General features: G+C 34.6%; 1 protein-coding gene across 1 annotated transcript in view; it reads left to right on the forward strand.

Annotated features, from left to right (window-relative positions):
* Window positions 1–16,028, forward strand: part of FAF1 (Fas associated factor 1) — a 171,702-nt gene that overhangs the window by 51,595 nt on the left and 104,079 nt on the right. The window contains exon 7 of the mRNA XM_056356715.1: window positions 257–362. Within this exon, the coding sequence (XP_056212690.1) occupies window positions 257–362 (106 nt within the window). The remainder of the gene's footprint in view (window positions 1–256; window positions 363–16,028) is intronic.

Genomic DNA, 16,028 nt, shown 5'->3' on the forward strand with positions numbered 1-16,028 from the left:
TCTGAATTTTGAGAATACTTAACATCAGAAGAGCTTTAAAGGCTGCAGTCACCTTATTAAGGAAGGAGTTCAGGAATGGCCTTTGGTCATTCTCAGCATGCTTCCTTGCATTTAAGAGTGAAAAGAGAGATGATGATGTTGTGCCTGGACATGTCCATGTAGAGTTTAGGGTACCCTGGGGTTTCTGCATCTAACTGTAAAACAAGCTATAACATGCTTATCCCTGATTTTCTTGTTTTTCTTTCAACCATTTCAGTGCCCTGCAGGAGTCATTAAATCAAAACTTCATGCTGATCGTCACCCATCGAGAAGTCCAGCGGGAGTACAACCTCAACTTCTCAGGAAGCAGTACCATTCAGGAGGTGAGTGCTGTTTCACAGCTGAAGAATAAATGTAGCTCATTATAGCTAATGCCAAATCTGTTAAAGAAGGTTTACGTGGTCTTGATGGATATGCCTTTATTTTATTAGTCATTTTTTGGTTGGATCATCAAGATTGCTGTAATTTGATTAAAGAACTTGGCCTTAAAAAGGTTTTCTATTAAATTATACAGAAAAGATGTTTCTTTTTGCATTGTAGTAGCAAAATACATGCAGTGTTTACTGAGTTTTTCTAGAGTGGTGAGGAAAGACAGTTATTCAAATTACATTTTATGTTTAATTTCCTTGAAACTCCCTTTGTCTTCCCTTCTTTTAACCAGCTCCATCTCCATCTTGTAGGCACCTCTGCTATTACTGGTTGCTGTGCTAGTGCTGTAATTCTTACTGGCTTGGGAGCCAAATGGTTTTGTGTATAATGGGCGTCACTGCTGTTCTGTAGAATGGCCAGCAAGGGGTGATATTGTAGAGAACTTCATCAGAATTAAGTCTTACAGGGACAAATACCTTTAACATGACTCTGGAGTCACTGAATTTAGAACAAAGCAGTCCTTGCATATTTTTACAACTTCTTGCTAAAGCCAAAGGTTGTTGCCTAGCACTCGTCTAATGCCAGATGTTTTGGATGTTATTTTTCATATAACCCCCTCATTTCTGGAAACAACAAACAGTCTAGAACTGTGACTCTTCAGAATTCACATTGCAAAACAATAAGGTTAAATGTTTGCTTTTCAAATTAAATGTATGTTTGCTATTGGTCTGACACTTCTCTCAATCTTTTAGGGTTGATCAGATTTTATTGAAGTTTTTCATGTCACATGCTGATATTGTAGACAGAATTATTTTAAGTTCTGTAATATTAGCTATAGGAGCAGTATGTCATACAGCAATGAAAATGATCATTAACTGTTTTCATTGTGAGTCCTGTTATTCTTAAGATCTAAATTCTGATCTTTCCTCTATGTGAAATGCTGTTTTCTACTTTACCTGTTTAAACGTATTTTAGTAAGGTATGGGTTTTGTGTGTGTGTGGTTTTGTGTTTGTGTGTGTCTGTGTTGGTTTTTTTTTTTTAGTAATATAAGCAAACAAACATACTTGCATCAATTTGTTTTTTGAGAAGCCATGCTGACTCTTTACAATTAAAATAATTTGAATATCTACGGAAATAAATTATCAGAATATTTGCTTTTAATTTTTAAATTGTGAGATTCTAAAAGAAAACACATACATACATAGTATCTGTTTGTTTTTTATCTATGCTGTATCAATTACTACTTTGCTGGTGGGTCTCACCCAGGTTAAAGGAACCAGAAAACTGTGACGATGTGTGGGAATCTAGGCTGCCTTTATGTGCACTGAAGTTTTCTTGTTGGGAATGGCAGGTTACAGTCAATAAGTTAATATACAGTCGATGTAATTTAAAAGGCAGTTATGATTTTCCCTATTAAACAACCAACATAAAAAACCCAAAACACCTACAACCCTATAACCAGTGTGAGGGTCAAACACCTTTCTTTGCTTTTCTGTCTTGTATCTAAATATTACATCCAACAGAGTGTATAAAATTATTGAGAACATTTCAGAGGCTGAAATGAAAAGAGAACTCCGGACCTTTCTGTGCAGCTGATGTTAAACAGGTGAATATGTCTGTCTGCTCAAAGTCTTGTGGAGATCACTGGGATTTTGGCTGAGGTGAAAGGGTTGGCAAACACTTGTCTAATTACAGAAAACAAGGACTGTTTTGTATATTAATTTCCTAATGGATTATTAATTTTTTTCTTCTAGCATAGAGTGAGCATTGTAACAAATGATTGATGAATCTAGCTAGTCTGTGAGATTTGGAGGAACCGGTGACACCTTTCCTTCTCTTCTCTCCTCTCCAGGGACTGTTAACTTTTTTTATTTTTTTTTTTTTTTAACCACCCCCCCCCCTCCCCCTTGTTTACACTTTAACAAATTAATAGTTTACTTTCCTTCTGGTATATTTTTGTAGTCGTGGAAAAGCTCTATGTGAGCTGCAGTTGCCAACCACAAGAGGGCAGGAAGGACTATTCAATTATTACCTAAAAATGCTGTTCAGTGTTTTCAAATTAGCTTCTGGTATATTAACAAAAAGGAGTATAATGGCCAAGTTATTGTTTGATTTACAGATAATTGGCATATTGCAGGGAGGAGACTTAATTTCACCCTTTTAAATTAAACAGGGAGATTTAAAAAGACATAAAATATTCATTAATGTTCAGTGATTATAAAGCAGTGGCATATATTTATTCTACCTTTATTACTGTTTCGATGGGAAAATACTGCAAATATTTCAGAAATCGACTTGGCCATACTGACAAGTTGAAATGTTTAAGCAGTGTTAATGCAGTCTACTCACACTTTATATCCTATGCAGAAAGATTCAAAATGAGTACATCAATTATTAAAAGAAATATTTAAAATTCTATAAATGTTCTACTGCTTGCCACAATTGGATTCAACTGTCTCTCCAGGGCTAGTTGTTCATTTGTTGTTATTATTAGTACTGTGAATTTTAAGGAATAGATGTTTTTTCCAAGTGTCTCAGGAAACCCAACTAACTAACCAACCAAACCACCACACCAAAACCCAAGCCCACCACCCTTTCCAAACTGTCATAAATATTTTGCAGTGGACTAAATGAAAAATCCAGCGAGCTCTCAACTGTGCTTTCTGAAATGACTATTGTTTCACTTCTCTGTCATCTTTTTTATTATTGTTTAGAATGCATGTTTAATAGTAAATGATACTTGGATGATTTGTTATTTTGAAGAAATCTTGGTGTTTAATGGGGAAGCAATCTGACAGAAAATTCTCTGAAAGAAGCCTAAAGCCGTAGGGCTCACGTCTGCTTCCACAATTTCTTGCATATTAATTCAGTGGTTAGATTTTGGATGGCACTTCAAAATGCCTTTTTTTTTTTTTTTTTAACATGCTTTATCTAAATCTTCAACTGTTTAAGTAATAAAATTTTATTTCTCAGTTCAAAAAATACAAGTTACATTCAGTTACATTGATGTGGGATTGTGAGCCTATACGGAATCTTCAGAAATTAAGTAAAAAATTAAACTGCACTTGTCCAAAATTCTGGATATTGGATTTATTTTTTTTTTGCATTGGGCAGGGGCATTGTTAACTTGGAAAGTTAATGATAAAATGTTGGTTTAAATTGCAAATTAATCTGTGTCACAGGCTTCTGACATCTGTTTGTTCTTGTAGAATTGCAGTATTAAATTAATTCTGGGCAGATACTGTTCTGGGAAATATCATGGTTACTTTTTTCCATGATCTGCATTTTAAAGTGGAAATTAGTAGGTTTTGTGCCAGTTTGGAGAGTGTAAATTAGTACATTTCCAACGTATTAAATAAGGACAATTCTAATAAATTGAACTCCTAATACTTACAAGATTAAAATGAGTTTTCCGTCTGAATTCTTGCTCTTTATTCTGCAAAGATAATTTGTAAAGGCAGTCTGTAACTGGAGTGAGAGAATTTTTAATTTTTTATTGAGAAGCTATGTGCTAAATTATTACAAGCCGTTGCCACATTCAACATAATTTGTTTTCTGTCTATTCGTGCGAACTTGTTCCCATGTAGAAGTGACCATTTATAGTACTTTTCCTTTTTGCATATGGTAGTTATAGTATTTGATGGAAACAAAGGGCAGCCCTTTTCAGAGGGGGGAATATTTTAAAGTTTCATGAAAAGCAAGTTTGTGTTCTCATCCTGGAGCAAACTAATTTGTGAAAAACTTCTTGAATTTGAGTTGTTGTCACAATAGTATGCGTCACACTTTTTGTTGTTTTAGTCAGTGACTTGGGGGGGGGGAGGGGAAACAAAATTTTTTTAACAAACTTGGTAACTCCGTTAAAAACAAGGAGTTTGCGTTTGTCTATTTTACTTTTTGTACAGAATATGAAGCCTTTTTGTGATTATCTTGTGCAGGATTACAGAAGTATCCAGTGTACGCAAGCTGTGACTGTTAAAGGGTAGATGAGTTAAATATGCAGAAACCTCAGGCCTCTTGTAAATTGATGATTTTATTTTGTAACTGCTGGCGATTGCAGTTGAGAATACTAGGTAAAGCATATACTGGGCACTATAGTTCCTAGTAAAACATAAAATCTGTGCAAACAATGCAAAGATGATGGGTCCTTAAATACTGGCTGCCTCTGCATAGCTGCATCTGCTCTTTATTCTGTTCCTTTAACCAATAACCTAATCAGAGGCTAGCTGCTTAGCATCCCTGTCACCTGTGATAGGTAATATATTTGTTCTTTGCTCCCTATAGACTTACTGCCTAAGGTGGAATATGGAAAGCAATGTATCCAATAGCACTTCAGGCAGGAGGAGGAACTATTTGTGCATACAACTACTTGGGCTGAGATAAACTATAAATTCTGTGTTGACAGACCCTAATGACAGTTTGAAGTCCTTTGTGCTGATTTTTTTTTTAGAACTACTTTGACAAGTGGATGAATGTACAACAAGATACAAAAAGACCATTTATAAACATACAGGCAGAAACCTTATATAAAAGGCCCAAATAAATGCAATATGTAAATACAGGTAAGCAGATGAATTAGCTTCAGCATGCAGAAAAATAATCCATCTGAAGGTTTTGTACCTTTTTCAGATCTGATTTTTTGGTATGTGTACAAAATATTTTCAAGCCAATTGTTGTTGAGTGAGGTCATCCACAGTAAAGGTCTGGCATTGGCATAGGGACCTGAAAAGTATATATAAATAACGTTCTCCTTTTTAATGTTGTAGCTAAGTAATTACAATAAAATACATTTGCCAAAGATCAGAATATGGACAAATCCAAATATGGTATACACATTAATAGTTTCAGAAACACTTGTGCTATATTTTGAGATTTTTTTTACCTGCCTTAAAATTGTTGAAAACTATTCTTAATGCTAATAAAAATAACTAACTAACACTATTTGGTATTTAATAGGAAGTACACAAATGTTCTACGCTACTGTTCAATTATTCTTGTACTATCAGAGAAGCTAGTAAAATAAGCTGTTGCTATACTGATTGTACTTGAGTCATATATTCTTTTGTGAAATTTGTACGTTTTGTTTGCTTTTTAAAGAAACCTGTCATGTGAAAATTATATTCAATTTATAGTGAGTCATAACAGCAGTATACATAATTTAAACATCTATCACTGTGATAGCCTTAGTGTTCTACAGTGCTAAATGAGTACCAGCTAGCAAGCCAGGTTTTGACTTTTTAAACAAGGAGATAAAAAAATTTCATAAAGTGAAATCAGCTTCTTGATTTGTTTTTTTGGTCTTTCTTTTAAAAAAAACCAGCACAATTAAAATGTATCTGCTGAAAGAAATCCTTGGTAAACTTTTTGTAAATGGTCTTGTATTAGGAATTAGGTAAAAAGAAAGTTCCTTGGGAAATAAAAAGGAAATATTTTTTTATGTACCTGTTCAAAAGTGATAGCTTTATTAGGCACTTAATATATCTTAATATCTGACTATATAGAGATCGGTTTCGAAGAGATAGTCTTGATAAAGGTATATAATTATTATTCTTTTTCTTTTTATGCAACAGAAACAGCCATAAGATATAAAGGAAGGGCACTTTTCTACTTCTCTATTAATTACGAAGCTTAATATATTCCTGACAGAATATGTTTCATAACCTGTAATTTGGTTTTGGTTGATTTGGACATGCATATCATTAAAGAAATGATCTTCAGTTATCAAAAACTAGTAAACATGGACATTTTTATATGCAAGAAAAGGCAGAGAGTAAATAATTGCACTGGTGACCAATACTGTAATAATCCTGTTTTACAATATGCACTTGACAGGTTGTAATAGTGCTAATTGAAGAGACTAATTCACACTTGCTTCATTCTATTCAAAGGCAAAATCAGCAGCTTGTTTTGCTTTTGACCAGATGGTCCTGATGAACACCTACTGTGCACTTTAAGTGCTTTACTAGAATTACAAAGGCTGGGGGCTGCATCCGACTCAAAATGATTTGAGAAGAGAAAAAAACCTCACTGCTCAATGGATTTGGTGCAACTAAATTAATTCTAGTGGACCCATTACACATTGAGCCCCCTTTTCAAAGTGCTGAGCCTCCTCGTTTGTTCTGTAGCAATGAGAAAGTGAAAGGCAGATTACTGCAAACAGAAATAAAAAAAAAGTGCTGTGAAAAGGAGAAAAGAGGCCTTGAAGCCTTTTCATATCATTTGGGTTTTTCAAGTGCGTTATTTTTGGGGAGGGTGGATGTATGAAAAGCCAATTGGAGTTTTTTTTGTTTTAAAGTGCGCTATTTAAGTACTATGAATATAAAAGCAAGAGCAACAGTTGACTGAGTTTACTGTGGTAAAGCTTTGTGTCCAAGGATGAATCAAATTCATTATAGTCAATGCTTTGTATTTTCATATGAATGTAGGGTTAGTTTCACAAGACTGTGTCTGTTTAGGATAATTATAATTTAATATTTTTCTTTTATTAAGTTATCACTGTAGATACCTAAAATTTGCTGAAAGCAAGGTTTTTTCATGAATAAATTTAGAAGCACCCAGAGAGTTTAAAACTCCAAAGGAAGCTGTTTGATTTCCAAGGGAAGGCGAGGCATATTCCAATAGCATCGAAGCACAGATTATTATAACTAATTAGAAGTCACACATCTGTTAGCTTTCGATTTGTCAGCGCTTGTAGTTTTGTGTGTACGTTTATGTCTCCCTTCTTATTTTCTCTCGTTCTGTCTCTATTGCACTCCACCCGTAAGTGTAGTTGGATTTGAGAGAAACTCTCAAAGGATAAGGATCAATTTATTTGAGTTTGAAAGTAATGAGGAGTCATTGTTATAATTTTGGTTATAGGTTTGGCTCCATAAATACTCAGTCATGTGAGCTGTCCATATTTTAGAAGTAATCATGTTGAATCGCTTTGCTCATGTAATTTAAGGATGCTAAGGATTCTGGGGATCAAGACCTAATTTAAAACCCTGCATTTTTAAAAAACTGCAATTAAAACCATCGCTTGCTATTCTGATTTTGAATATTTGCTATGTTTTACTTTCAGGGTGTAGAATTTTTATGCAAGGCTTCTGTCGTAATGCTAGCTATTAAAAAGGTGTTATCATGAAATGACAAGAAAGCCATTTAATATGTTCATAAAACTGCTTAGGTTATGTCCCTAGTTCCTGTGCTATTTGAAGGGGGAAAGCAGTACTCTCTAGCTACATAGCATAGCACTACTATCCATATAAATTATGTTTAGTTGCATCATAAATGAAAAATTAAAGTTAGCATTTTTTTGCAATTAAAAAGAAATTAATTTACAGCTTGTAAATTAAAGCATGCTAGAGCATGGTTTAACCTTTCTATCCTGTGTTAACTATAATAGGATCACTTCTATTATTGCATGATATACACTTATATTAAAAAAAAAACAATCGTTGAATTGATTTGTTTTCAAACAATGAAATTTGTATTTGTGCAAATTATAGTAGGCACAGTGTTCTCTCATGTTTTCTCATCAAACAACCCAATTATACTTATAAATAGTGAGGTGCTAATGAACTGTTGTTCTGGAAAAGTTGTTGTTTTGTGGTTTGGGGTTTTTTTTAACTTGAGTAAGAAAGGAAACACTTCACAATTTTAGAGTGCTTGCTTGGTGCGAAAATACTTGAAAATATTGTACTTATGTAAATCATGTTGGTGCTATCACTTTAGATTAGCTTCTGTTGTGTATTTTAAAAACGCCATCAGTTCATACAGAGCACATCTATAAATTCTTGATATTGTAAATTGCTCACATAGTTGGGAACTGATGATTTACTTTTATTGATTGAGTTACAGAAGTTATTTCACTAAGAGTTTATATTTCAGTTTAAAGTGTATTACTGCATTTAATAAAGGAAGAATTTTTTTTTGATAGTGGAGCTGATGAGGATATTTAACATAGTTGTTGTGAAGACATGACATAGAAATGGTCAACAGTATCTTAGCACCAGTGTAATGATAGTGCTGCAGTACATCACTTTGTAATTACTATGCAAAGAAAATACTCGGTTGCTGTTCGAAATGTGAATTAATAATGTCTGTCTGGTCCACAGCATCTTAGCGAAACAGTGTGCTATCTCTCTAGTAAACCTGTTTCTTATGATTTTTTAGTTATGTTCCATATCTATGTAAAACATGAACTTGAAAAGTTATTATTTTGTTTTTGTACCAAGAATCACGGGCATAAATTGAAGAGCCTTGCACTCATTTAAAGGATAAAATGGCCTCATAATCACCCTCAAGAAATCCCTGTTACTGTTTTTAAAAAGGGTTATAGAAGCTCTTGGCAAACATTTGCAATAAGTGGCAAAATTTATGCCTTGCTTTGTGATAGTTGCGTGACCAGACAGTGGGGTATAGGATTGTTTTAAGGTTTTTACAGCTGCAGGCCAAAAGCATCTGTTCCTAGAAAAGCCTTCATTGTTTAATTTTGACACTGACTTTTCCATGCTGCTTGTACCAGTCTCTGGATTAGGTGCCACTAAGATGAAATTTGTTTTAAGTTGCTCTCAAATGCAGCTGTCACTATACATGGCCTTGTAGCTTAGGCAAAGTAGACACAATCAAAACAAGCATTTTTGTACAAGGTCATCTTGGTAGACTGAAAAAGCTCAGAGCAGGAATTTTGACAATATTGTATCTTGTGAGTAGCTAAGCTATTAGCTTTTGTGTTTGTTTAATAATTCTTCATGTGATCACTGATGTATACGACTGCCTCAGAAACAATGAAAGAAAGGGACTTTTTAAAAATGGCACTGCTTTTCTTTTACATATACTTTATATTCTATTTATTTTGATTGAGCAGTTCCTGTGGTATTCAATTGCATACACTCCATATATGTGTACTTGTATCTCTGTATCTCTACAGTGAAATTGAATGATTTACAAAAATCAGGGAAAACTGACATTTTTGAAAGAGCTTCCATTTTTTTCCTCAAAGTTTCCAGCGAATTAAAAATGAAAGAGCACTTCATTTTATGTATCCCAGAGTTGTGTTAATTTCTACCCAGCTGGTCTAGAATGATTGATATAAAGCCAAATTTGTGACTGCCTACATTACAAAGTCTGTAATTTGCTAATGAATTATGATAATAATCTTTCATCATACATGAAAGATTTAGACAAACAATTTACTATGTAGTTTGATCACAATTTTTGGGTTTGTACCAAACCTTGAATCTACTTTATTTTTCCCTGCCTAGGTTAGCAGACCAAAGTGAACTTATTCGTACTTTGTTTTGAAAGCAGTAGTGCTGGGAGATAGTGGAGATGATGGGGGACAGCAGAAATAATACAAAATTGTAGTGTAGAATCCCATGTTTAATGTTTATACAAATCAAGCCACACAGTTTCCAACTAGAGAAGCATCACAGTAGGCATAGCACAAGAAGATGTTTGAGACTTGCATCTACTGTTGTAGGGATGTAGAAGTAAATTAAAACAGGGTAGAGATGTTTCTCAAGTTAAATCTCCTCTGGGTATGGTGGAGGCAGACTCCTTAAAGTGCAGCTAGACAAAGCCATAGGAAAAAACTAGGCTTAAAAAGAATGGACAAGAAAACCAAGTCCTCCAGAAGAGGGGCAACTGCCACAACATCCTGTCAATGTGAGTGATGTTTGTGGTCACCTGCATATCATGTCAACAAACATTTGATCTTGAACACTTTTAAGGATCTCATAAGGACAGTGTTCACAGTAGGTCACGAGAACAGTATAAGCAGGTGTTTTCCTATATGAAATCTGTTTATTTTTTGTCATCTCAAGGTGTGGCTCATTCACCTTCTGACCAAAGGTTGCTTCCTAGTTCTGCAGAACTTGCTTCTGTATTTTTACATTTCACTTTTCCAGTAGTGAGAAACAGGAAGAAGGAGAGGAGCTTTCTGTTCAGTGCTCTCTGACTTGTGTTTTGCAAATAGCTTTGATTATTTTTATGCTCCTCTTGAGCTCAGTTTAGTGGATTTAAGTAGATGTCATTTTGATGTCCACCCTAGAAAAACATCCAACCAACCACAACAAACCCCACAAGACCTAACACATATATGCAGTGCTGCCATTATTGTTTGGACAAAACTGTTGACTTTGATAGTTTCTGCCTTTTTTCGCTTCTCTTCGGACCCTGAGGTACCTGAAACAGCTTGTTTCTCACCCCAAAACCACACACATATGACTGCCCGAAACAGAATCACATTGAGATTCCTGTGGCTACTGTTATGTGAAGTATTATTTGACTGGTAAAAAGGTAGAAAATATGAAGAAACTGGGAGGCAAGAGGGTAGGACAACTAGCAGTATCAAGAAAATGCCATCCAGAGCAAGGACTGGTAATGTGGCCTTGTGAAAAGGGAAGGAAAGGAGCTTTATAGGTACTGACTGGAAAGGGGGTTGAATCGTGAAAAAAAGGCTTTTTGTTGTTGTTTTATTATGCGGTTTGTTCTTGTCATATTTAGGGAACTAGAGGTTGTGAATAGCCAGGGATATGTTAATGAATTACTTCTTACTGAATCAGGTTAAAAAGAAGTCGTATTAAGTTTTGTTAGAAAAGGATTTTTTTTTTTAGTCAGTCTTCCCAGCTGATAGAAAGTGCAGAACAGTGCTGTAAAGACTTAACCTATTTTATGAATTATGTTTTGTAAGGCAGAGATAACTAGAAAATCTTGATACCCACCTCCCCACCCCTTTTCTTCCCTTGGATTACCTACAGAAAGTCTCACAGACTGTGCCATATGCAGCATAGTACACTCTAATGTTGATTCTTTGGGGATGATACTTTTGGAATGAAGAGATTTAATACAATGATAGAAACTTTGAGACCTCATTTGTTTGCCTTCCCCACTCCACAGCAATATATACAGGGTGTGAGCATCAGAGATTTGGTGTACCAAAGACGTTAACTCTCACCACTCCTCTTCCTCCCCGAAAAGGTGATTCTATCTAGTAGCTGTTACCTGGTATATGCAGTATCTAGTAGCTCTCCTGGAAATTATATTACTGTAGTTTGTAAGTGTAGAAGAATATCTCAAGACGTTCAAATACTGAAGACAGATAAGCAATAAAAGAAAGAAAGGGAAGGAGTACAAAGAACAAGGATTTTTTTTTTGCTGTTTTTCTACAATTAGTCTGTAAGAAAGAGAGAACTCTTTCTACAAATCTGTACTTATGGCGGTAAGTCTTGACTGACTGGTATCACATGGCATAGCTGTATATACCTTACTCCAGCCCCAACAAAGGGAAATGGAGAAGGCAATAATCAGTCCTAAGAACTGACATAACTTCAGTCATTTTATTCACAGCATCAGGGAAAAATGCAGCACCCAAATATCCACAGTTTCTTCCAGGAGAAACAGAAAGGCAGAGGTTTTATTTTGCTTACTTCTGATGACAGGCTACCTTTTACTGAACTCAGCAACTTCAAAACAGTAACTCTTACTTAAGAAACATTGTGAGATATGTTTGTGTTCCATTATTAGTTTCTCTGTAACCATCAACTGAATTTCAGTTTAATATCTCCCCTCTGTGTCTTGCATAAACACCTGTTTGCACTTACCCACAAAAAGTTCCTCTTCTAAGACAAGGACTTCTTTCTGAATAATTCAAAAGTGGGGAGTGTAAGAAGTGCTTAAATTAATCTGGGGAGTGTTTTGTGTGTTCACAATTTCACCTATAACTGTCTCTTTCACTCAGTCTGCTTAAAAGGTTTTATCAGTCTCTTTTTTTAAATTATTTTTTATTTTATTATTCTATGCATTGTCATTGGGCTGGCAGAGAAAAGACTAGCCTGCAGCTGAGAACTGTGACCACAGGGCAGCCTAGGCCAGCCAGGACTAAGACAAACGAAATGGGAAAGCTCAGATGTTCACAAAAAGCAGCAACAGAACACTGGAAGAGGTTACTTTTTTGTAGTACAAAACAGTAAAGTGAAACTTCTCTCCCTGATACAAAAGGTAAACTGTCAAGTCAGACAGGTCCACATTAATAATTCAGTGTTGGGACTTAGAAGATCAAGGAAAAATATGGAAGTTCTCTAGAGCATTCTGTGAGGTCTGGGTAGGATGAAAGTTTCTTTTTTGATGAACTAAGAGTAATAGACTGAGATGAAACTTGAATTGCCATGGAGGTGTCCTCACTCTCCTCCTTAAATCTTCCCATAGAACACTAAGTATTTTACAGCTGTGTGTACATTAGCATGCTGGATAGTGCAATGGGAGGTCTGCATAGAAAGCTAGTTGATGGTGAGGATCTAATATCCATGCTGTTTATGTTTCTGGCATTCTACTAGTGACCATTTCTAGCCTGGTCCTGCAGATTGAATGTTTCTTAGTAGTTAAAATTTAAAAATTATGCATTTTCTGGTTTAGTTTGATCCTAATGGTATGTGCTTTGAGACTGCTCCATCATACAAGCATAAGTATGCTAAGGGAGACAAGATCATGAGTGCATTTTTGAAGTGAAACACTAGTGCAATTCTGTCCTACAAGGACTGGGTCTGCATTGGTCCTTTGGTGCAAACAAGAATTTTCAAATCTTACACCATTGGGAAATGTTCTCCGTTGTAGCAGAAACACTGTCATTTTTCAATAATCCTGTAAACAGGTGGTCAAATTCTTGAATGGGAACAAATAAACAAAAGATTAAGTGAAAAATTCACCTCCTGTGCATTTTCAACTTGCTGCAAAGTAGCCATGCAAAGAATCAACATGAACAGTAAAACAAGGCTTTTGAATACCCAAAGGTATAGTTTTTCCATTAGAGGAGTATGTTAGCATTGTATTTCGTTCCATTTTTTTCTTAAGATCAGTTTGAAGTGAGGAATAAAACTCAGATCAAATGTTTCTTCTGAAACATAAATGCAAACTGTTTGAAGTGGAGGATAATTTTAGCATTCAGGTCTGAAGCAAGCATCTGTTGTCTCAAGACACTGGTATAAGAAGAGAACTGCGAATTCAGTTTCAGTTCTCATATTGTGTCTTTTGAATTCTGTCAGTTCATAGGTCAGATCTAAGATAATTTGGTTCTGACTTATAAAATCAGACAAAGACCCATCTATATTTTCTCCTCTGCAGGTCATTTTGCTTGTTTAGTAAACCATGTCTCTCTCTTTTTTTTTTTTTTTTTTTTTTTTTTTTTTTTTTTTTAAGAAATTGGTTTCCTCTTTTTATTTTTGGCTAATCCATATACATGTCGTCTTTTTCACTGCTTTCTCATTCCTGCTTTTCATCTTCTGGTTTATTGACTCTTGCAGTTCTTAATGAAAAGCTTTTAAGAATTTCTTCGTTGAAGCTTGTTTAAGAAAAGCCAGATAAGCCATATTGATTTAACTTTTCAAAATACTGTTTTGTCCTTACAATGCAGAAAAACATACTGTAATCAGAAACTTTTAAACTTATGCTCTATACTTATTTTGTGCAATGCAGAGTGCTAAGTATGTTGAATTGCACTTGAAAACTGTTCCTGTGTGTGTGGGATTACTCAGTACAATGGTTGCACGTTAGCTTTTCAAACAGAGACTGAATTTTCACTGATGATTATATGAATATCAAATGACAATGTTTTGTATCAACTGAATTGTTGTTCTTTGTGTTAACTTCCATAGTTCACTAAAATTACACTTTCCTAGGATTTAGAAAAGAAGAGTTTTTACATTTCTGGTGTCTTTTTGTTGGTGTACGCTTTGTATGTTGAATTTGCATAGCTATGAGTATCCTTGTGGTTCAGAGGAGGAGCTGTTAGTACACATCTGTAAAACAGTTGTTTTATTAACATCTTCAGAAGGGAAAAACCAGACAGAAAAGCTGAAAATGTAAATGAGCAGCTTGTGGTGCTATAACTTGTCAAATAATCATTGAAGCAGTATAGCTGAGCAAACTGTTTCAGTGTGTGCATATACAGTAGGTATTTCTCTCCAAATTAATATTTGCATTTGAAATATGTGTGTAGTGCAAATACATGAGAAGTATATAACAATTAATAATATTTTGTATTTGATGTTTACATATTATGTGCTCTGCATTTTAATTCTTAATGTTATCTCCTTCTTTAATCATTTTGAATTAGTGTTCCAAATATATTGATTCAAAGGGATTTATTACTTAATTATTAAGGTTTTATAGGCATTTATATCCTTGAAACAGTTGGGTTTGGTCAGTAGTTAGTTGGCATTTTTTGAGGCTGCCATTAATCTCAGGCCATTGTAAAACTCCCATGTTACCTTTATGAATGTTTCTGAGTTGTAGTGAAAAGAAAAACTTAAGAGAATAGGACACTAGTTAATAGTGTTTTACAGTTTAGAACTGTTTTGTGCAAAAACACTACATAGTTTTAAAATAAAGGTGTACTTCTAATCTGGTTTAGTTAAACCAATATGAACTGTTGTGTGAACATTCTTACTTAAAGGGCAGTTTGTTCTACTTGAACATAAACCGAGGAGGAATTAAATAGAAATTAAAGCAAATTAAGTCTTGTCCTTGGTGAGCTAAAAAGAATAGTTCAACCTGTTAAGTTAATACATGGCAAATAAATCATAGTAAACCCCTTGTATTTACAAAACACAGTAAAATCTTTGGTTTCCCTCAGGAGCCCCATCTTCACTATGCAAGCAAGTACAAGCTACAGTCTATACTAAAACCAGCCATACTGGTTGTAAAATATTATATAAACACAAAGTACTGTAGTGCCAAATGTGGAACGTGCAGTAAACCTTGTAAGAATGCCCTTCTGTCAGTGCTCCTATCATCTTCATATAATGAGCTTCAAGTTTTCCCTCTGAAGTAGCACATGCTCAAGTGTATAAATAAGGACTTTTATCTGAGGGCCTTTTACATTCTCTCTCAGTTTTATGTAACACAAATTTATTACCTTTATAATAATATTGAGTTTTTTTTAAAAAAGGCATGTTCTTCAAGGTATTTAGGGTCCCCTCCTGCATTTCTTGCCGTGATGACTTTCTTGTTCAGCCAAAAGGACTGACTTTGGTGGTTCCATAGGAAAAAAGCTTTTCAGATTTTTTTAAATCTCTTTTTCAATTCCTTGCATTCTTTTGTTCTCTTACTTGTGAATCATGGCTACCTTACTGTTAATGCAGTTGGAATAAGGAAAAAAAAGTCAGTTTTGCACTCTGTTCTTTGCCTAGTAATTCAAATTTAATGTTATATTAGAAATTACTAGAAAGTTTAGTGTTTATATCTATCATAAATAACACGTGTTTATACTTTTAGTTTATGTAAACTTGCTATCCATGTTCTACCACTGTTAAAATGATGACTTGTTGTGTAATTATTTTTCAGTTCTTTCAGTTTAGTGATAAATGTCAGTGTTTCAGAATAAATTTGGAAAATATTCTGCTGCGTTATGAGGTTCATGGTGTTTTGGAGTTCAGTGTTGAGACAGTTCTGTGATCTTAGGGAATGGAGTGAGAGATGTGGAGCAGTGTTTTATGCAAAACAAAACTAGGTGTATTCCCAAAATGCACCTTAAGATAGGTCTTTTCTGGTTATTTTATGAAAAATGAGGATCTTGTAGCATTATAAATTTAGGGCCAATTCTGTCTTCCTGCCTGCTTGTGCAAATAGGATGTAGCTCCCACAA

This window comes from Falco biarmicus, chromosome 11 (genome assembly GCF_023638135.1).
Source record: "Falco biarmicus isolate bFalBia1 chromosome 11, bFalBia1.pri, whole genome shotgun sequence".
Lineage (NCBI taxonomy): Eukaryota > Metazoa > Chordata > Aves > Falconiformes > Falconidae > Falco > Falco biarmicus.